The following is a 23341-nucleotide window of genomic DNA, read 5'->3' as shown; positions in this document are numbered from 1 at the left end:
ACGCCTCTTCGGGGAGAAGATTATACGAACGCTCCACATGCAAGCGTAGATTATACATCCGCTCGAATAAATATACTCCACTGCCTTAACGTCACACTCCAGACTACTCTCAAATTTGATCGTTTGTTTTGGTCTTTGATCTTTGGTTATGATCGTACCATTGTGGACGTTCTAAGGCTCTGTTTATAACTGCAAGTCTTGGAATAACCAGACCACCTTCATTAAATGGAGTGCAAACATCTTCCCAAGCAAGAGTCTTGTATTTCCTAATCTCTCCATCAGCAGTCCATAGAAAATTTCTTATAATCTTCTCACAATTCTTAATTACTGATGATGGCCATTTGTATACTGCCATATTGTAGATTGGAATGCAACAAAGTACTGACTTTATAAGAGCTAGCCTTTCCTGAAAAGACAACATTCTCCCCTTCCAAGATGCTAGTTTTCATTGTAACATTTCAACCATTGGCCAAACTGTTGATGTTTTAACTCTCCCAGCTGATAATAGGACACCTAAATATTTGTCAGGAAAATCACTTATCTCCGTTTGCATCATGTCTTGAATTAAAGATTTCCTTGATTCATTTGTACCATCAATGAAGAGTTTTCTCTTACTCTTATTGATGATCAGCCTATAATACTTTTGATATGTGGATAATAATTGCATCAAATTCTGAAGACATTTCTTTCCTCCATTGCAAAACATGAAAACATCATCTGCAAAAAAACAGATGAGTTAGTCCAATTCATCCTCTTATGACCATTGGAATGATCATACCTTCCTTCACCAATTGAGTAATTTTCTTGCTCAGAACTTCTCCCATCAACACAAATAAAATTGGAGAAAGTGGGTCTCCTTGCCTTAACCCCCTACTCACTAGAAAGAAACCACATGGACCTCCATTTATTAACAATGATATTCTTTCAGACTTAAAAATTTTGTGCAGCCAATCACACCAACTTGCAGAGAAACCATATCTTTGAAGTACTTGAAAAAGGAATTCCTAGCTAACATAATCATATGTTTGTGATATGTCAAGTTTAAGCCCAACATTTCCTCCTCTCCTTTTCTTCTTCATTTCATTGACCATTTTAGATGCAAGAAGAACTTGTTCTTGAATGCATCTTCCTTTTATGTAAGATTCTTGTTGAGGAGACACCAGCTTTTCCATTAGATTGCTCATCCTTACTGTTAGAATTTTTGTGATAATCTTGAAGCTGACGTTACTCAGTCCAATTGGCCTAAAGTGATTTGGCTTTTTAGCACCTTGCACTTTTGGAAGGAGAACAAGAAATCTAGAGTTAAGCCCTTTTGGAATAAACTGCTTTTGCCAGCAATATTGTATTGCTTGAACTACATCTTCATTAATGATCTTCCAACATGTTCTATAAAAACAACCCGAGAATCCATCTGGACCTGGAGAGTTGTCTGGATCAATGCTAAATACAGTATTCTTTATCTCTGCAATGCTAGGAATAGCATCCAACATTTGTTGATCTTCTTCAGTAATTTTATTTGGTATTACTTCTAATAATGAATCTGCTACGTCCACCTCTTTTATTTGGCAATGGTGAATCCCAATGCGACAGTGACGCAGGTCAGATCCGAAATAAGGGGCTTTATTAACTCTCCTCCACTATATAAACTCCTATATAAGGAGCCGAGCGCCTTTGTAAGAAGAGAGAGATCTTTGGAGAGAGCTTAGACAAGAAATTTAGGAGAGAGAAAGATTATTTCCTTCCCAAGTTAGGGTTTTCTCATATCTCTGTACTCATCCTAAGATTTTAATAAAACTTCTTGAGATTCTCATGATGATTTCTTGGTTTGTTCTACAGATTTTACTAAGGGTGTAGTTATGGGATTTCCTGCAACTACAAGATCTATGTTTAATATTCTCTAGGGATCAATGGAATATAATAGACGGGGCATAACTTTAGCGATGATGAATAATTACCCAAAACTGTTACTTAAATTCATATCTGACAAGAACAAAATGTCACCGCTGGTAGAGATAATTCTGAATATGAATCTCGATCTCTATTATCTTAAGAGGCAAGAACAGGTAGGTTCATCTGAATAATGTTTTTAATTTAGGATTTCCCGTCACATGCTGTCTTCTTATTTTGCTTGTTGGCATAGAATTTTAAAAAAGTTCTCAGGTTCATTTAAGAAGCGTTTTTCAAAAATGGTGAAAAAGAACCTTTGAGGTCCTGTGTAAAGGCTATGAGCTTTTGTTCCACTGAGAATCAAGGAGATCTGCAAGATTGTGCACACACTAAATTGAAGGAGCTAGAGGATGAACTCATAACAAAGCTTAAATCTGCAATGAAACAAGTATAGGTATATCTAATGTCATTTCTAAGCTCTTTATTTTTATCCAACAGGATTCAAATCTCAAATTTGACATGTTTCGAGATTTCAGGGAGGTGATGATGACTACTCTTTTCTCGTTAATTTGAAACGTATTTATGAACTCCGATTAGCGAAATTTGTACCCATTGAAGCCTTAATTGAAGCCGGTGTCACTGTAGTACAGTGGTAAAGTCTCTGGGTGATGATATCAGGGACCCGAATTCGAAACTCGCCAGCATCAAATTCTTTACCGATCAAAAAAAAAAAAGCCCTATATGAAGATTTTGTCAGGATTCTTGAAGGAAACAGAAATATGGATGAGGAGGTTCATATATGAATTTGGCAATTTCTTGTATGAAATTCTTTAGGTTCTTTGCTTTCTATACGAAATCTGTTTACAATTGATGTTCATGTATTTCCAGGTCGTATGTTTTCTGCTTCTGAACATGTAAATGCATGTAACCTGGTGTCTCCAATCTATTATATATGAAGAAAATAATTCCAAAAAATCACTAGATTCATTATTATCCAAACGTACTAAATTGTTTAACCAACTTGAGCACTACCTGGACACCCATTCTGAAGCCATGGGAGATGGAAGATATGGATGGAGGCTTGCTTGTCGAGTAAGAAGTCTTACATTTAAAAGTAATATGTAGCAGTTAAAAGATGTGGTATTGGTAACTGAGTTTTCCTTTTTTTCCTTTTTCCTTAGGTCTGCGGTAGGGCCGGCCCTGAGGCAAAGTCAACGAAGGTTGATTTTTGGGAAGCACCGGAAAGGGGCAACAAAAATAGGTTTTTGTCCGGTGGTTTTCTACTAAATAAAAAGAATGAAGGTTTAAATCCTGATTGCAGAAAACAAACAGGATGTGTAGCAAAATAGTTAGGGGCATATTGTAAATAAGTACTTATTTTCAGGCTAATTGCTAAATATACGACAAATTTCATATACTACAGAGAACGAGAGGCCATTTTTTCTTTCAGGGTTTCTCACAGAACTCTCGTCTCTTTCTTCTTGTTCCTTTCCCACACCACTACTTCCACTTGAGTCTTGAGCGACCATCTCCATGGTAAGTGAAATTAAACCTCCAATTCAACCATAAGATAAATTACCGTTTATATTTTATGATTCATTTTATAGGTAATTGTTAGAAGGAAATATATGCATAAAGGTCATTACTTGGTATATACTCCAAGTAACTTCTATATTTAGGATAGTTGTTCTATTTAGAATGGTTAGTGTAATTAGTTTTTATTACTTGTAATACATTGTAATCAAAACACTATAAATATAAAATTATTCTTACTCTTCTTAATACAATGAGATAGAGAAAACATATCGGTCTTCATAATTTCTCATGGTATCATAGCGGAGGACATCCAAATAAAATTTCATGGGATGATTTGTAACCAAGTAATGGAGTTGGGAGTTTATTTATCAAAAAAGTGGCAGTGAGCACACATTCACCCCAAAACTTTAGAGGGAGATGATGGTGGTGATTCAACCATAGTGAGAAGCAGCAGCATTTGAAGCATCAGATTTATGTTTGATATTAGTGTTATTGGCGTAACATAAACAACCAAAGACACGGAGGGAGAATCTAGTTTGTCGTTTACAAAAATCTATTTATGGCCTTAAACAGGCTTCTCGTCAGTGGTTTGAAAAAATCTACTCTCATCGTAGAAGGTTTCAAACAATCTGTAGCAGATTATTCCCTATTTCATTATCATAAAAATGCTAGCTCTATATATATTTTATTATATGTAGATGATATTATTATAACAGGAAATGATCCTAAACTGATTCAACACTTCAAAAAGGTTCTTGAAAAGAAATTCTCAATCAAAGACTTAGGTAGGTTACAATATTTCTTAGGAATTGAAGTTTCTCGATCGCCGAAAGGCATTTTCTTATGTCAAAGAAAATATACTCTGGATGATCCTTCATCTTATCGTCGTCTGATTGGACGACTTCTATATTTAACAGTCACTAGGCCTGATATAGTATATGCAGTAAATTATCTTAGTCAATTTATGCACAAGCCCACAACTACGCACATGGATGCTGCCAATCGTATTTTGCGATATTTAAAAGGTTCCATTGGTAAAGAAATTCTCTTGTCATCAAATAGTGATTTAATCTTATCAGGATATACAGATTCAGATTGGGCAGGCTTCCCAACAACTCGTCGATCAACCACATGATATGTTACCATGATCAAATCACTGTAGCACGATCAACTCACTGTAGCTCGATAATCTGCAGAAGCTGAATATCGAGCTTTAGCTAATCTGGCAAGTGAAATTCAATGGCTCACTTATCTCATGCAAGAATTTAAAATTAAGATTCATAGACCAGTGAAAATACACTGTGATAACCAAGCTGCAATTCATATTGCAAATAATCCAATTTTTCACGAACGAACAAAACACATTGAAATAGATTGTCACTTTGTTCGTGAAAGAATTATGTCAGGGTTAATATTACCAACCTATGTCAAATCCAAAGATCAATTAGAAGACATCTTCACAAAGGCATTAGGAGGAGAACATCATCAAGGCATTGTCAGCAAGTTGGGCGTATACGATATCTCTCATACGGCTCCAACTTGAGGGGGAGTGTTAGAAGGAAATATATGCATAAAGGTCATTAATTGGTGTATACTCCAAGTAATTTCTATATTTAGGATAGTTGTTGTATTTAGAATGGTTACCGTAATTAGTTTTTATTACTTTTAATACATTGTAATCAAAACACTATAAATATAAAATTATTCTTACTCTTCTTAATACAATGAGATAGAGAAAACATATCGGTCTTCATAATTTCTCATGGTATCATAGCGGAGGACATCCAAATAAAATTTCATGGGATGATTTGTAACCAAGTAATGGAGTTGGGAGTTTATTTATCAAAAAAGTGGCAGTGAGCACACATTCACCCCAAAACTTTAGAGGGAGATGATGGTGGTGATTCAACCATAGTGAGAAGCAGCAGCATTTGAAGCATCAGATTTATGTTTGATATTAGTGTTATTGGCGTAACATAAACAACCAAAGACACGGAGGGAGAATCTAGTTTGTCGTTTACAAAAATCTATTTATGGCCTTAAACAGGCTTCTCGTCAGTGGTTTGAAAAAATCTACTCTCATCGTAGAAGGTTTCAAACAATCTGTAGCAGATTATTCCCTATTTCATTATCATAAAAATGCTAGCTCTATATATATTTTATTATATGTAGATGATATTATTATAACAGGAAATGATCCTAAACTGATTCAACACTTCAAAAAGGTTCTTGAAAAGAAATTCTCAATCAAAGACTTAGGTAGGTTACAATATTTCTTAGGAATTGAAGTTTCTCGATCGCCGAAAGGCATTTTCTTATGTCAAAGAAAATATACTCTGGATGATCCTTCATCTTATCGTCGTCTGATTGGACGACTTCTATATTTAACAGTCACTAGGCCTGATATAGTATATGCAGTAAATTATCTTAGTCAATTTATGCACAAGCCCACAACTACGCACATGGATGCTGCCAATCGTATTTTGCGATATTTAAAAGGTTCCATTGGTAAAGAAATTCTCTTGTCATCAAATAGTGATTTAATCTTATCAGGATATACAGATTCAGATTGGGCAGGCTTCCCAACAACTCGTCGATCAACCACATGATATGTTACCATGATCAACTCACTGTAGCACGATCAACTCGTCGATCAACTCACTGTAGCTCGATCATCTACAGAAGCTGAATATCGAGCTTTAGCTAATATGGCAAGTGAAATTCAATGGCTCACTTATCTCATGCAATAATTTAAAATTAAGATTCATAGACCAGTGAAAATACACTGTGATAACCAAGCTGCAATTCATATTGCAAATAATCCAATTTTTCACGAACGAACAAAACACATTGAAATAGATTGTCACTTTGTTCGTGAAAGAATTATGTCAGGGTTAATATTACCAACCTATGTCAAATCCAAAGATCAATTAGAAGACATCTTCACAAAGGCATTAGGAGGAGAACATCATCAAGGCATTGTCAGCAAGTTGGGCGTATACGATATCTCTCATACGGCTCCAACTTGAGGGGGAGTGTTAGAAGGAAATATATGCATAAAGGTCATTAATTGGTGTATACTCCAAGTAATTTCTATATTTAGGATAGTTGTTGTATTTAGAATGGTTACCGTAATTAGTTTTTATTACTTTTAATACATTGTAATCAAAACACTATAAATATAAAATTATTCTTACTCTTCTCAATACAATGAGATAGAGAAAACATATCGGTCTTCATAATTTCCCAGTAATGTACGTAAAAGGGATTTGGTTTGTTGCTTACGATATCATAGGATAGGTTGGATTTAGTAAACTGCATGGCACGTCAGTGCTTCTAAAACGTTAGGATGCTGCAAGGTTAAAAAATCATTCCCGTTTGGTGTGCATTTACACTATGGTTATGATATCTGCATCCTATTAAATTAGTCATCGGAAAATGAGAAGGAGACACACTTTTGATGGGGCAGCAATGCTAGTTTCACTTTGGGGCAACAAATACTCAGGGCCGGCCCTGGTCTGCCGTATACTTGCTGAGACGTGGTTCATGTTTAGAAAGTCGATTTTTGCTTCATCGAAGTTGGAAGGCTTAGGATTTTGTCCGACGTGCGTACGGTTCAAAAATCTGGTCTTTTTGTGAACAACAACTTAATATTCCAGGTTACTAACTTTGCTATACCTTCTACTTTTACACGTTTAAAAAGGGTAAAGCTGGATTGAGTCAGCATTATGAAGTGTGCATGTGCATGACCACTTATTTATTTATGGAAAATTTGCTATTTGGTCCTAAGCCCATATAGTTATTTATAGTAGAGTCCAACCAGAATTTTCTTTTATTTGGAGGTCCAAAATTAATTAAAACATGGAAATGGCCATAATACCCTCGACTACCAAACGTGTGTGTCTACATGCTCATTATATCGAGTACGTATCTGCTACACTGTTTACAATTTCGAGTACATATCTGCTACACTGTTTACATAATTTGAGTACATATCTACTACACTTCTTACATAATTTGAGTACATATCTGCTACACTGCTTGCAGGTTAAATTTCATTATTTGCATAAGTCCATCATTTATTTTAGTTTCTTTTTACAATATAATTCAGCAGTACATATATGATGTACTCAAAGAAACGGGTTACAATGAAATGTTTCACTACATATATGTAAAAATTCATATACTAAAAAAAACAGGATCTCTTTATTGCTCCACTCTCATTGGACCACTTCCTCTCAAAGCACTAACACTCTTAACAGTAGACATATTGAACCTGTAAATGTGACCAAAATGTAACAATTAAAACACAACAACGATCCATATATGAATAAAAGATAAAAATGAACAGTACAAGTAATATGACAAACATCAAAATTAATATTACCTAACGATGGTTCAATTTTATTTCGGTGTTCCATATATGCACTGCCAAAATCATAAGAATTAACTGACTAAAATCTATGTATAAAACAGATTTAAAAAACAGTTTTTCAGTATTCAATATATATACTGTTAATTCACTATATAAAACAACTCCATGACAAAAAATAACAGAACCGAGAGAGTCTTATTTCAGTATCGCATATATGTACTTATGGATGAAACAACAAAAACTGATAAAACTAAGAATAAAATATAATCAAAAGGAGTTTGTATAAGTATGCCACATATGTACTGCTGATTCATGAACTAAAACACAACATCACGCAATGAATCTATCAAAAAAAACAGAAGTGAGATAATCTTATTTCAGTACGGAAGATATGTACTTATGGATCAAACAACAACAAGTGATAAAACTAAGAATAAAATAGAATCAAAAGTAGTTTGTATTAGCATGCAACATATATATTGATGGATAATACCCCTGAAACAACAAATAAGTATGATTTTGAGAAAATAAAGAACGAAAATAACAAGAAAATCAAACTGAGAGTTCAAATAAGCTAAAACCATCATAATCTAAGCAAAAAATCGAATAATTACGATCAAGATTCATAAAAATAGTACGTCGTATACGTACTGATGTTTAATACACAAACAAAAACTGAAACCAAACATATAGATGCATAGTACACACAGAAAAATCAGCACGTCATATACGTAATGATAGTTAATACAAAAAACCAAATTGAAACCAAACCAAAAGCCAACAAAATGAAACTAAAATACCAGATATACAAACGAAACGAACGTAAAACATGATATTATAACTAGATCTGGACTATTTTCATCAAAAACCACCAGTACATCATATATGTACTGATGATTAATACACAAAATCAAAGTAAAAACAAACCAAAGACCAACAAAATGGAATTAAAACATCCGATCAACTAATGAAATGAACATAAAACATGACTATTTATCTAGATCTGAAACATTTTTACCAAAATTGAATTAAAAAATTAACGAATCAAGCACGAAGATCGTAAACACCAAAAAAACTGAATTCAATTCCTCTTTTCGAAATCCTAAAATCTGAATTTTGAATTTTTCTCCATGAAATCAAGAGATTTGGATCTCATATTAAGATAGAATCAAGAAGAAAATTAAAATAAAGATCAATATAGGTAAATCAACTTACGAAATACCTCAGAAGATCTTCATATCCGGAGCTCTTCACCGAAGCACAGATGAGAAAATGAAGAAGAAAAATAATAGATCGAGAAAATGAAGAAAAAATGGATTTGGTTACTGCTTTTATATACTTGAGGATGTTTTAGGTATTTAAAATACGTCCTCATATGTTCCACACGTGTACAAGACCAGGGATATAATTTTGGGTCCAATTTTGTTGTTTTCTTTTTATTATGGACCTCCAGTTACTGGGCTTTAGTGGGTGGACCTGCCACTAACTAAGACCACTATAATAGTACCTATTGGTAATTCCTAGTTTATTTATTTGATTCTATTTTGTGTCTAAATATGCATCTACACAGACGAAATTGAAGATGATCAAGCAAATCAAGAATACATAGAAGAGACAATTAAAGAAGCAATCATGATAGCATCATCAAAGTTGGTTGTAAGTGATGCGGTTTCTAAGGTGATGATATACTTTTTCGCCAAACACAAAATCTTCTTCTCGTTGCATCCATTAGAGCAGCTCCTATGGACTCAACAAATTTGGAGTTTGTTGATTATGCTCCCACTGTGGACTCAACAAACATGAAAAATGGATGTACAAACCAATAATTTTGTTGTCTTGATAGAAGGCCGGGAGATCTAGGTACCAACGCTTGATTTACAAACGCTGGCGCTTGTCTTTCCAACGCCCGTTGTTAGTTCACATGCCACCGTCCTTCGTAAAGGCGCTGAGTTTTACATAAAAGCGCCAACGGCTCCTTCCATCCAACGACTGTTGCTAATTTTTGTTTCCCTATAAATTCAGTTCATCTCCAGACTTAAAACTCACACCTTCTTCATCACTACCTCAAAATTACACAATTTCATACCATCTCTAATTTTTCTTTTTTTTTCAAACTAAACTATTCATATTAACTCAATCTACTAGAAAAAATCCTATCTCTATCAATTTCATTTCTAACAAATATGGCATCCTCACAACAACGATTACACCGATAAACACCACAACAATCACAACAAAATACACCGCAATCACAACCAAGAAACATAAGAATTCGTGGTGCCAAGTATACAATGGATGAAGACGAGCCACTTTGCAGAAATTATGTATTATATACATTTGATGAGATTACTAGTATTTATCAAGAAAAAAAAACTTGTTATGATAAGATTTTTACAAAAATTTGGTGAAGAAACAACTAACCCCAATAGACGTGATGTCGATGGGTTGTCTCATCGTTTTCACACAATTTCAGCAGTCGTTAGTGAATATGTATCTTTGATCACTCAAATGCGGCACAATAGAAGAAGTGGTGAAGGAAAACCGGATGTGGAACGAAGATGTCGGGAAGAGTGGCAAAGATCCCACAAATTAAGCTTCCAACATGAAACTTGTTTCATCATTTTGAGGGTGCTTAAAAAGTTTAATCCATACTTGTTGGAAGGTAATCAAGTGCCTGCAAGATCACCACATGGTCCAATCTCGCGGGATTTTCTGAATGGAGGGCCTGCTTCCTCACTTGATGGAACACCAAGCAGTCAGGAACAACACAACACTAATCCAGACGTTAACACCAACGTCAAAAGAAGAAGAGGAGGGGGTCAGAAAGTTGCAAAAGCAGCGAGAGACGCAGCCGAACGAGCATTAGAAGGGGGTCAAGCGAGTTCAAGTATGCTGATCACAAGGAATTCGAGATGCAGATAGAAGCATATGGAGCCAGGGACTGTGGCATTGCTATAAATAATCAACAAAAAAGTCGTCTTTCGCGAGAACAATACTACAGAGATTGTAAGCTAAACAAGTTACTCTCCTTGGACACTTCAATAATGAATGAACGACAACTTGATGCATAGACTACGAGAATGGATGGCCCGAATCTCAACAAGCCGCGGCCGAACAACAACAACAAGCCGCGGCCGAACAACAACAAGTCCCTGAACAAGTCACCCCTCAACAAACTGGACAGTATGTGAATGTGGAAGAAGACGAAGATGATGCCTCGAAAGAAAACGAAGATGAATACAGTCTTGCTAACTGATTTTAATTATTGTTTACTTAAGTTTAATTTAATTGTACTCGTTTGTTTAAAATTACTTTTAATATAATTTCCTCAATTTTAAGTTTAGTCGTTTAAACAAACAACTTTAAATTAAAAAATATATTAATTAATAATAATAAACAAAACACTAAATTGAAAATAACATCTATCTTCCTCTCCCTGACCCTGTCCCTCTGCCTCTTACTCGCCCCCGCGCGTCGTCTCTTGCTCCTTTTAAAGCCCAAATGTGCTTAGTTAGATCTTGTCTTAGTTGTCCATAGATTACCCGGTTTTGGAGTCTGTCAGTGGAAAGTCTATATTCTCTTGCCGGTCTCCCATGCTCCACCACAAGATCCGGCACCAAATATTCATCTGGAAAACTCATCCAGGTTGGGTCACGCATGGTTTCTTCAATGACCATGTTATGCAGAATGATACAAGTCAACATAATTTTATTCATTTCTTGAAGATCAAAAAAGCATGCCGGCCCATCTATGATGGCAAACTTACTTTTCAGTATGCCAAAAGCTCGTTCAACATCCTTTATGTATTTAATTTGTTGGGTGTTAAAGTACTTCATATCCTTCGAAGACGTCGGACCAAAACCTACCTGTTTATAAGCTTGAACCACTGTTTACCATTCTGGATAGATTCCATCTAGATAATAACCCTGAGTGAAGTGATGACCGTTGATGGTGAAATTACAGTGCTGCGCGATCCCATTCTTAAGATCTTCAAACAATGGTGACTTATACAAAACATTGAGATCGTTATTTGAACCTCGGAGTCCAAAAAAGACATGCCAAAACCAACAATCATAGATAGATAAAGCTTCCAAAATTACAGTTGGTTTTGGATAATGACCCTTATATTGGCCTACCCATTCAACCGGACATGCATGCCACGTCCAGTGCATACAGTCAAGACTACCTAGCATTCCTGGAAAACCCCTAGCGGTGTTTTCTTCAGTTATTCTTTGAACATCTTCCTGACTAGGATTTCTTAAAAAGGTTGGACCAAAATGCTCGACAATTGTTTCGCAAAACAATTTGACATACCTAAAGGAGGTTGTTTTCAATACGGATGTAATCATCCGTGGAATCCGCTGGTACCCTGTAACATAGTATACGGAGGGCCGCACTGACCTTTTGTTCGTGATTAAAGCCTCGTACATGTCGTGCATCATACTGATAATTAAATAAAGGTTGTACCTGACAAAGCTCGACAATAATCCTTTCCGTCAAGTTGCAGCCCATGCGGAATCGTCGCTGAAAATCCTCATCGGAATAGACACAATCATGATTAAAATAATCATGCATCATCTTTTCATGGTAAAAATGTCGATCTCGCCTCGTCCATCTTCTAGTCGCAACTTCATATGGCTCTAAAGGCTTTGGTATGATCCCGAAATGTATTGCAACATAAAAATTTTCCTTTTTCTATCTTGATTTGCATCTTTATCCATTTGATGCAAAAACTCCGTACACATTTCTTCCTCTTCTTCGTACAACATTTCATCCATATCCATATCTTCCTCAGAAGAATCAAAATCAGAATTCATGGTTGAAAGTTGAAAGAAATTGAAATTAAGAAAAGATTGATCGGATGAAAGATTGTTGTAAATTTGTGAGATCAAACTCGATCCACATTTATGCAGGTAGAAACTAGTCGTTCCGGTGACCGTTTAAAACTAGTCGTTGGCGACCTTGGTTCAAACGCCGGTGTGTCTCTTACAAACACTGGCGTTTGTACGACGAGCGCCAACAGTTGTGATACGAGCGCCAACGTCTGCACTTCCTTCTGGCGCTTGACGGTCAAACGTCGTATGCTTTACCATAGTGGAAAACCCAGTTTGACCATCCACCAAGATCAACAAAAAAATAGATTTGAACATTGCCATAGGAATTTCCCTTAAACCCTATTAACTCTCTTTAGTTATGGTAAAAACTGCATCTGGGATACCCTAGACAGGATCCATTTGTGAGAATTTGGTCTATCGACAGAACCTAAAGTACACATGTTGGTCATCCAAACAGAAAATAGTGAATTTTTTTTATTCACTCTTTACTTCATATTTAATATACTGTAAATATATCGCCGACTCACTGTCAGAAAATTTTGATTTTGCTTCTTTTCTATGTTCATAATTTTTGAGCTTACAATCAATACCGTGCAGGTAACAAAAATATCTTAATTTCAAATATTCATGCAGGACTATCTTGGTCCAGAAATTAGTTCACATTTTTTGATGCATGGAACAAATGTTGGGGAGATTGTCAAGCAGCTGATTTCGGTTCTGAAGAAGATAGCTAACAGAGATGTTTGTAATATATTTCTGGAATCACTGAAAAGGGTTAGAATTTTGAACGTTTTTCACTTGCTATCATCCTGCTATTCAACAGCTTCTTTATTGACGACATTATGTTGGATGCAGTGGGTATAACTTAGCTCGTTGTGCTTGCTACTAACTTGAGTCTACAAGAAATCATCTGAACCACTTTAAGTCAGCTCTGATATGGACACTTTCTTTTTTCTGGAATCATATCTTGGATTATTGTAACCTTGATATCTTATCTTATGAATGCTTAGAGATATGAGAGGTCTATTTTAAACAGAAGCTGAAATTTTATGCATACATGTGTTTTCTTTTATGCGAAAAAGGGTTTTGATCACTCTTTTGAGGATAAAATTTCAATAGACAAATCATTGTACCTGAACTACTTATTCAAGCTTATTCTACTATTACTTGCATAAATGAGGTCTTGTTCGACTTCTCTGTAAGTTTAGGTTCGTATTCTCTTTCAATTTGGTCCTAGATATTTAATCTCTTTAAAATTGGATTTGGAATCAGGCATATAATCGGCACATCTTGCAAGTTTCAAAAAGTGATGATGAATCTTTAACAAGTAAGTCTCTTACAGAGTGTAAGGACCAATCTGCTCGGCTTGCTGAAAAAAATCGTTGGTGCAGCTCGAAAGAAGTATAGGAAAGACATTCTTAAGATTGTTGAAGTGGGCATCTTGTTTTCCTTTGAGGATGCTCCAAGACAGCTTAGTTTCCTTGAAGCTGTACTACATTTTGAATATAGACTTCCAAGAACGGACATCCTAGATATGTAAGTAAAGTACTGATATCCTATAAAGTTAGAGGGAAATATCGTTTGGTCCTTTTTTAGGTGGTCCCAAGTTTGTTTAGTCCTTTCAGAAATCACCTTTTCTATTTGGTCCATAATTATTTAAAAATATTAAAGGGACCAAAGTACCCTTTCGTGTTAATTCCTACTTATTTGTTGTACCAGTTCATTCTGTCTGATGAACTCCGGAGTTCATTCCTTCAAACAAACACCTAATAAAAACCTAAAAAATTATGTTTACTTGTTTTGTATAGTAGTTCATTCTGTATGATGAACTCCGGAGTTCATTCTTTCAAATGAACACCTAATAAAACCAAACAAAATCACATATGAAAACATAGTTCATTCTGTAAAATGAACACAACACAAAACTTCATTATTATGACAAAAAACAGAGTTCATTCTTTCAAATGAATACCTGATAAAACCTATATGGAAACAGATTTCATTCTTCAAATGAACACCTGACAGAACGTATAAGAAAACAGAGCTCATTCGACAAAATGAACACCTATCAAAAACTAACTAATTCAAACCTAGAATTGGGTTCATTCTTTAAGATGAACACCTAAAAATTCAAGATATAAAAACAGAGTTAATTCTTTACATGAACACACAAAAAAAATCCATAAAAATCAGTGTTCATTCCTAAAATGAATTGCAGCAGGATCATCTTCATCGTCTTCAACAACAGCAACAACAAACATCATCGTCTTCAAACAGTAACAGCAACGTCGTAATCATCATGTGCATCGTCTTCATCATCTTTAACAGCAGCAGCAAACAATAAACACGAAAAAACAAACACAAAAACTACATCATCTTCATCGACTTCAACATCATCAATCAACAACATCAACAGCAGCAGAGAAGAAAACCCTAAAAATTCCGTCGTCCATCATCTTCTTTCATCGTCTTCATCATCTTCAACAACAATCTTTATAAAAACTATAAATCAATCTTCAAAAATCAAATCACCATCGTCAGTAGCAGCAGATCTTTAAAGTCTTCATCATCATCATCTTCATCTTCTGGAAACAGCAGATCAAGAAACAAGGTTCATCTTCAACCGCAGCAGCAGATCAAGAAACAAGGTTCATCTTCAACAGCAGCAGGGAAAAGAAAATTGAGAGCAAAGAGAACCTAGATCTGAAAACAGACAGTTAACTCAGTCAACTGGACCAAACTTTCATCATCCATGACGTCATCGTAGGACCAAGCCATAATTTCTAGGACCAAACTGTAAAATATATTTTTAAAAATGGACCAAACAGACAGTTAACTCAGTCAACTGGACCAAACTTTCTTTAATGTATTATTTCTCGGACCTGTTTGTATTTCCTATGTAACATTTAAACTAATAATTTAATAAAAGGCATTTTGTAACATCTGGTTGTTTTCTGAGTAGATTAAAGGATGTCCAGAAACGAACATAGAATGTGAATACTGATGAAGATCCTAGTAGGTGGCTTCCTTGTGTCACTTTTATTGATCATTTACGTGAGAAATACGCAAAGAATACCCGTCTTAATGGTAAGTCTGAAGAAACCATGATCTGGCTCCCGTAGTTCTATGATTTTCTAGAGCAACCTCTGATCTTTTATCTTGGCAAACTATTTCCATTCTTTCTAATTAATGCTTAACTAGGATTGTTTAGTTATTTAGGATCTGATCAAAAAGAGGTGGCTATGTCTTGCTGTTAATTTTGCGCTGCAGTTCAATGTTACTTGATGCTTAATGTTCAGTTATGTTTAAATAGTTACGTACACTTGTGTCTCAAAAAATTGTACTTCGACCAGCTCAAGATCAAGTCAAAAAATTTATCATCAGTACTAAATCTGGTCGAGATCATCATTATTTTCTTTTTCTTGGTTATATATGGGACTGAGAGCTAATATTGTTGCTTATTATCAGACGAGAGAAAGGGAACTTTTGCGTGTCGTCGGGGTCGTTCACGTAAACGCCGTAATATACAGGGGAAGAAACTCTTTGATGAACCAAGTCAAGAAGATGAGACTATTAGTGCATCTGACGAGGAAGGATCAGAAGAAGAAGATCAAGATGTGTTAGAATACGGACATCCAACTCAAAACCAATTGACAATGAGTGGAGAGGCCCTAAGAGATTATAAACTGCAGGATCTTACATTGCCCAACAATGTGGGACTAATAATCTCAACACGCTCCCTCATGTGTAACCTCGTTGGGTCTAATACGTGGATAATAAATCGGGTGACGCGGAGTAAAAGCACGGTTAATGACTCGTCGCAAATATAACCTGCTCTGATACCATGTTAGAATACGGGCATCCAACTCAAAACCAATTGACAATGAGTGGAGAGGCCCTAAAAAATTATAAACTGCAGGATCTTAGATTTCCCAACAATGTGGGACTAATAATCTCAATAAGATGAGGAAGATGCTCCTCCAATACATTCTTTTAAGTCTACAGCAAAATTGAGGAGGTCTTTGAGAGTTCAAAAACAGGAAAGCGAACAGAAAGATTCTGGGAAAGCTCCTCCAGAGGATGCAATGTAAGGTTCAAAACATTTTCTCTCTCCATGTTATTTAGGGTCCCGGCCCGGCCTAGTTATCAAATTGGACGTTAAGAGGGGCTAGAACATCTCTTACCCATGAAATTAAAAAGGCCTAGCGGGCAGGGTTATTTATCTATTGTTAGTACTCATGGCCTGTTATGGAACTTGGGCTCGGGCGGGTAGGGTTGGGAGGGCCTTGGATTTTATGTAATATAATACACAAGTTTTACTTAAAATTAATAACCAAATACGAGATTGAGAAGGGACCAATATAAACCAAACTTCCTATAATTTTTTCCGAATTAAATCATCAGATAAGGAAACTGCCTTAGATTTTGCTCAATATTTTCTCTATATGGTTAACAAATTTTGATTTCAATGGAGTAGAAGTTAAGAAATGAGAGATTTCCTGTTTAGTCCACTAAACCCGATCCGGATTAGTGGCTAGTCTAGCAGGAAACAACATTTACTCCCTAGTCCAAAAAAGATTTGAAAAGAGTAAAATTACTCTACTAACCCTAACATATAATATACTATGTATGTTAGTAACATATATAATATGTAGTAACATATATACTAGTATTAATTCTAGTTTACTAGTATACTAGTATATATATGTAATATGTAGTAACATATGTAACTAGTATACATATGTAATACGTAGTAACATATGTAACTAGTATACATATGTAATATGTAGTAACATATGTAACTAGTAATATGTAGTAACTAATAACTAGTAGTATACTAGTATACTAGTAACTACTAGTATACTAGTATTAATATGTAGTATGTAGTAAAATATGTAGTAACATATATAGAACAAATGTAGTATGTAGTAACATATGTTACTAGTATCAATATGTTATATACTGATACTACATATTAATATGTAGTATGTTATACATTGGCACTACATATTAATATGTAGTAACATTATTAATATGTGGTATGCTATATATTGATATTACATATTAATATTGATACTACATATTAATATGTAGTATGTTATATATTGACACTACATATTAATATGTAGTGTCATATTAGTATGTAGTATGTTATATATTGATATTACATATTAATATGTTACTAGTATACTAGTTACTATTAGTACTACTAGTATACTAGTATAGTACTAGTTACTACTAGTAAACTAGTCTACTAGTACACATGTTACTACTAGTATAGTAGAGTAGTTACTTAATACTAGTTTACTAGTATACTAGTATACATATGTAATATGTAGTAACATATGTAACTAGTATACATATGTAATATGTAGTAACATATGTAACTAGTAATATGTAATAACTAGTAACATATGTAATATGTAGTGTCATATTAATATGTAGTGTCATATTAGTATGTAGTGTCATATTAGTATGTAGTATGTTATATATTGATATTACATATTAATATGTTACTAGTATACTAGTTTACTAGTATAATACTAGTTACTATTAGTACTACTAGTATACTAGTATAGTACTAGTTACTACTAGTAAACTAGTCTACTAGTACACATGTTACTACTAGTATAGTAGAGTAGCTACTTAATTTACGAGTAACATATTCTTTTTACTATTAATATAGTACATATTGATATGTAGTATGACCATATTGATACTATTAGTATGTAGTAACATATTACTAGTAATATTAAATGTGTTGATACTAATTAGATCTGTAAGGGTGTTTTAGGCATTTAGAAAATAAATTTTATAATCTCCACAAAATTTTTGGACTAGCGAGTAAATAATCTAGTCCAAAAACATGTTTTTGGACTAACGAGTAAATGTTTTTCGTGGGTGGACTAGCCATTCACTGGGTCATGAAAAATTGGACTAAATAGTAATTCCTACTTAAGAAATACATATGAAAACCATGAGGGTTGACTGTATTAAGTATTTGTACAAAGTATATTCAAATGAAAACAGTCATTTAGACTAGGTAAATGGATAACACTGACGGGCTAATAGGGCGGGTGACATTGACGGGCTAATATGGAGGGTATTGGGCCGGGCAAGAAAATTTGAACTGTGGCCTGTGCCCGTCCTCTTATTCAAATGGGCTAGGTCGGGCCAGCCTGTAATGGGCCACGGGCTCCCATGGGCTATCATGGGACAGCGCGGACGGCAATGTGCCTCGGGCTTCCAGGCTAAATTTACACCCCTAATGTTATTAAGCCTGGCATTTTTAGGGGCGACCCGGAAAGAATTATGGACGACTTTTTTATTCCCAACCCATAGAAAAGATTAAGGGATGTCCTAAAGTATAGTAGAATACGTTAATGCCCTTCCGTAATCGGAATTTATTTTGTGTCCGATTGTTAATATTAAATCGGTAGTTAAGTAAAGTGCAAAGATACTACTGATTGATATGAATTTGTGCTAAATGCGTATTTGGGGCTACTATTAATCTGAAGTTAATGATAAACTCATTTACTATCGATTATAGGATACAAAATTCAAAAAAAAAAAAAAAAAAAAGATTTTTGCAAAATCTCATTTAGCGGCTACTCTATATTCGGTAGTTATATGAACTATTTTGACTACCGAATATGGTTGGATATTTGCAAAAAGAGCCTCTGTATTATTGGAAGTCAGGATAACTTCATTTACTACCGATTATAGGCTCAACCAAAATTCAAAAAATAGTTGATTTTTGCAAAATCTCATTTTGGGGATGCTCTATATTCGATAGTTATATGAACTATCTTGACTACCGATTATGGTAGGATTTCGGTAAAGAGGTTTATTGTATAATGTGAAGTTAGGATAACTTCATTTACTACCGATTATAGGCTCAACCAAAATTCAAAAAATAGAGGATTTTGACAAAATTTCATTTTGGGGCTACTCTATATTCGGTAGTTATATGAACTATCTTGACTAGGATTTCGGTAAAGAGGTCTACTGTATAATCGGATGTCAAGAAAACTTCATTTACTACCGATTATATGCTGAACCAAAATTCAAAAAATAGAGAATTTTTGCAAAATCTCATTTTGGGGCTACTCTATATTCGGTAGTTAAATAACCTAAATTCACTACCGATTATGGTAGCATTTTTGCCAAATGTCTACTTTAATCGGGAGTCAAGATAACTTTATTTACTACCGATTATAGGATAATCAAAATTCAAAAGATAGAGAATTTTTGCAAAATCTCATATTGGGGCTACTCTATATTCGGGAGTTAAATAACCTAAATTCACTACCGATTACAGTAGCATTTTTATCAAAAATCTACTTTAATCGGGAGTCAAGATAACTTTATTTACTACCGATGATAGGATAATCAAATTCAAAAGATAGAGGATTTTATTTTGGAGATACTTTATATAAGGAAGTTATATAAACTAAATTGACTCCCCATTGTGGATTAAACTTCCCGATGTAAAGTTATCTACCGATTGTGAAGGGTAGTTTGGCCATTAAAAAGACGAGAAATAAGGGATGGCTAGTTTGGATGATCCTTTTTTGTCTTTTGTGTCGCCCCTAATTTGTTTTGGTGTCGCCTCTAAAAAATGCTAGGTTATTAAGGTTTGAGTACTCATATTTATAACTTGGATAAAGGGAATTTTAGTATGATTACAATCTTTTTAATACTACGAATTTATATAAGCATAAATTAATGACAAGAGAACATACTAAGTTTTTATTTTTTATTTTTATTTTTGAAATAAGATAACAAACTAACTATTCACATCCGATATATTACTAACATAGAAACAAGTTTCCAGACCACCAAACTGTGGTTTTTACTAAAGAACGGTTGAAGATTAGTTCTTGATCTGACCCTTTTCAGAGATCTTAACGTGGAAACCGCTTCTTCCGAACGATAAAGCAGGGTTACGATAAGCATTTCCTCCTTTTATTTTTTTCCAACTGGATAATCAACAAACGAAGACAGAATATCAAATTGCAATACTCAAAAGTTTCATAAGCTAAGTATAATCCATCAGGGATATTATAATCTGGTAGATGTATAGGTTACCTGAACTTAGTGACCAAAACACGCAAGAATATAGCCATCACTGCCTTGCTAAACTCTGCTCCTACACAATGTCTCAACCCTCCACCAAATGGAATATAATTTCTAGATGGTGCATTTGTATCACCAATATTCTGTTTATATATATACACACATAAATCCACAGGTAAATAAGAACATGTTTAATTGCTCAATCCTACGCAACAGTTTATAGACTTACATTCCATCTCCATGGATCGAAGGTCTGTGGATCAGGAAAACTTTTAGGACACATATGAACAGCAGAAGAAACAAGCATGATTGTCCAGCCTTCTGGAATAGTATACCCTGTAAACAAAATCTACAATGTAAATACATAAAAACAAAAATTATAATAAATCAAATTCTCCATCTATTTGCTTTCTCCTTGAATATTATGCAAATAGTAAAAGGACGTCTGGTAAGAAAAGTTCGAAAGTACGCACCATTTACGTGAATATCTTTAATAACCTTTCTTAATATCCCGGGAAAAAGATTCGCCATCCTCAGTGTTTCATCAACAACCTTTCATATATAATCATTCAGAATATTGTGTCTATCTAGCTAGAATTTGAATTATAATTGCGCACGACAAATGTTTTGCAGTACATTTACCTACCTGAGACATGAAAGTCATTGATTTATATTCATCCCATGTGAGAGGAGAATCCGGATTGTCTTTGCTTTTAGCCAAATTGTCTTGTTCTTCCTAATTAGAGTGCAAAACATCATTACTTAACTTAGTGTAGCATTCATTAACTATTTTATTCGTTTATTGTAGGAATAAAGTTGATAAGCTAAATATGACGACTTTGCCTATACTAACCAGTAACTCATTTACCACGGCAGGGTGGTCTGTTAACAGTGAAAATGCTAAAGTGAGATTTGCCGAAATGGTGGCAAAACTGGCAAGTAACATCCCAAATATTAAATAAACAACAAAATCTTCTGTTAGAAATTCCATTGTTTTCATGTCTTCTATGATTCGATCAAGAAAATCCCCTTTCTTTTCAGTTGAATTACGTCTCTCGTGCAGTATATCCTTCATCAGTTGGATTGCCTTTGTTTTGTTCTACAAATTAACCAAATAAGTTACAATTTTTTTTTTTGAAGCATAGATAAGTTATAATTGAAATTAGAATGAGCTCGTTCACAAGAGAATTTTATTAATGAATCCAGTGGGAACCACTGTTTTCCTAAAAGGATTCACTATTCTCTTTTAGGTACACGGTTCTCGGAGTATTTTCAAAAGTTTGTTCAGAGCCATTCCTTCTCGAGGAAAAGTATTGGAATTTAAGTATATCTATGACAGTTAACAGTTAGACCAGGTGCCAAATTTAGTATTCAAAGTACTGGATACAAAACCAGCTCCTCGTCAAAATTAGTCTGGTGACTCAAACAATTTAAATGGAATATTCTGTTTCTTATTACCTTCATACACTTGTGATATGTGGTTCCGGGAATGTTTATAGGAACCGTCATTACACTATCGAAGAAGTTGGCAAACACATTAGCCACATTCTTGTCCATCGGATCATAATGGAATAAATGTTTTGCAGTCAGATCAAACACCATCTGTGCATCAGAAAATTAGAAAAATAATTAATTAACGACTTTAAGTACATATATGGTATATCAAATATACAGATATGGGGATAAAATAATGCATACTCTTGTGATCAATGTTTTAACATCGACAGAAGATTGAGTAGACCAAGTTCGTAAATATCGATTAGCCATGTCTTCGATTTTAGGAAGAAGCTTCTCCTTGATGGTTTCATGGCCAAATTGATTCAAGAGACAATTTCTAAAGTATTTGAGAATGTAAGGATCATCTGAAGATTCGATAGATTTTCCGAATACATCCCACAATGAGTCCATGTACCATAACTGTACTGTCTTTCGTTCTTGTTCGAATATGAAATGATTAAAATCTGGGTCTAGTGATACTACCACCTTGTGAAACACTAGACTTGTCTTAAACAATGTTCCATATCTGATCATGCATGAAATCGTTTCAACAGTTAGCTTATAATTAATTATATAATCATATTATAGAAGAAAAAAATGATGATATTTAATAGATAAAATTAGTATACTTAGTAATACATACGTACCTGGCTAATCTCTTTTTGAAGAACCTGGGCATGTCTAGTGAGTTGCTGGGGATGAAGAGCTGAATGGTTTCTCCGATCAAAGGTAATCCCATGGAACCAGGTGGGAGTTTTCCTCCATTACATTTTGGATTTCTCCATCTATAAACATAATGACTGAAGCTAATTGTTACCAAACTTATGAAAAATAGAACAATTAACCAAGTGTTCAGCATAAATATCTGCATCATTATCATATCATTCTATGAAAAAAAGAGAACGACGTATTATGACATGGTTGTATTGAAACTGAAAGCATGCTATGTAGTGTTTATATAGGTTCATCAATATGCTTAATGAAAACAGGTGGCAAGTCTGATTGTGATAAGTTTTCTTTTCGATAAGGTAAAGTTAATGTGTATACCGGAGAGTTATTGTGGTTGGTGTTTGTCTTAACTCTAGTCTACTCAAGTGATATGTATAACATACTGTATGGGTAAATGGGGATG

General features: G+C 34.5%; 2 protein-coding genes across 2 annotated transcripts; both read right to left on the bottom strand.

The window, feature by feature from the left end:
- Positions 1-1004: 1004 nt before the first annotated feature.
- On the bottom strand, positions 1005-1490 carry LOC113304984. The gene has a single exon (XM_026554103.1). It carries the CDS (start codon positions 1488-1490, stop codon positions 1005-1007), a length of 486 nt encoding a protein of 161 aa, XP_026409888.1.
- Positions 1491-20509: 19019 nt separating this feature from the next.
- Positions 20510-21228, bottom strand: LOC113304983 (cytochrome P450 87A3-like). Its single transcript, XM_026554102.1, has 4 exons — positions 21186-21228; positions 20942-21048; positions 20725-20855; positions 20510-20615 (listed from the first exon to the last, which is right to left on the bottom strand). Exons 2-4 carry the CDS (start codon positions 21017-21019, stop codon positions 20510-20512), a joined length of 315 nt encoding a protein of 104 aa, XP_026409887.1. The 5' UTR covers positions 21020-21048; positions 21186-21228.
- Between the last annotated feature and the right edge of the window lie 2113 nt (positions 21229-23341).

The sequence above is a fragment of the Papaver somniferum genome, chromosome 8 (genome assembly GCF_003573695.1).
Source record: "Papaver somniferum cultivar HN1 chromosome 8, ASM357369v1, whole genome shotgun sequence".
Classification (NCBI taxonomy): Eukaryota; Viridiplantae; Streptophyta; class Magnoliopsida; order Ranunculales; family Papaveraceae; genus Papaver; species Papaver somniferum.
Note: the sequence above shows the minus strand (reverse complement) of the source record. Positions and strands in the feature narration are given on the sequence as shown.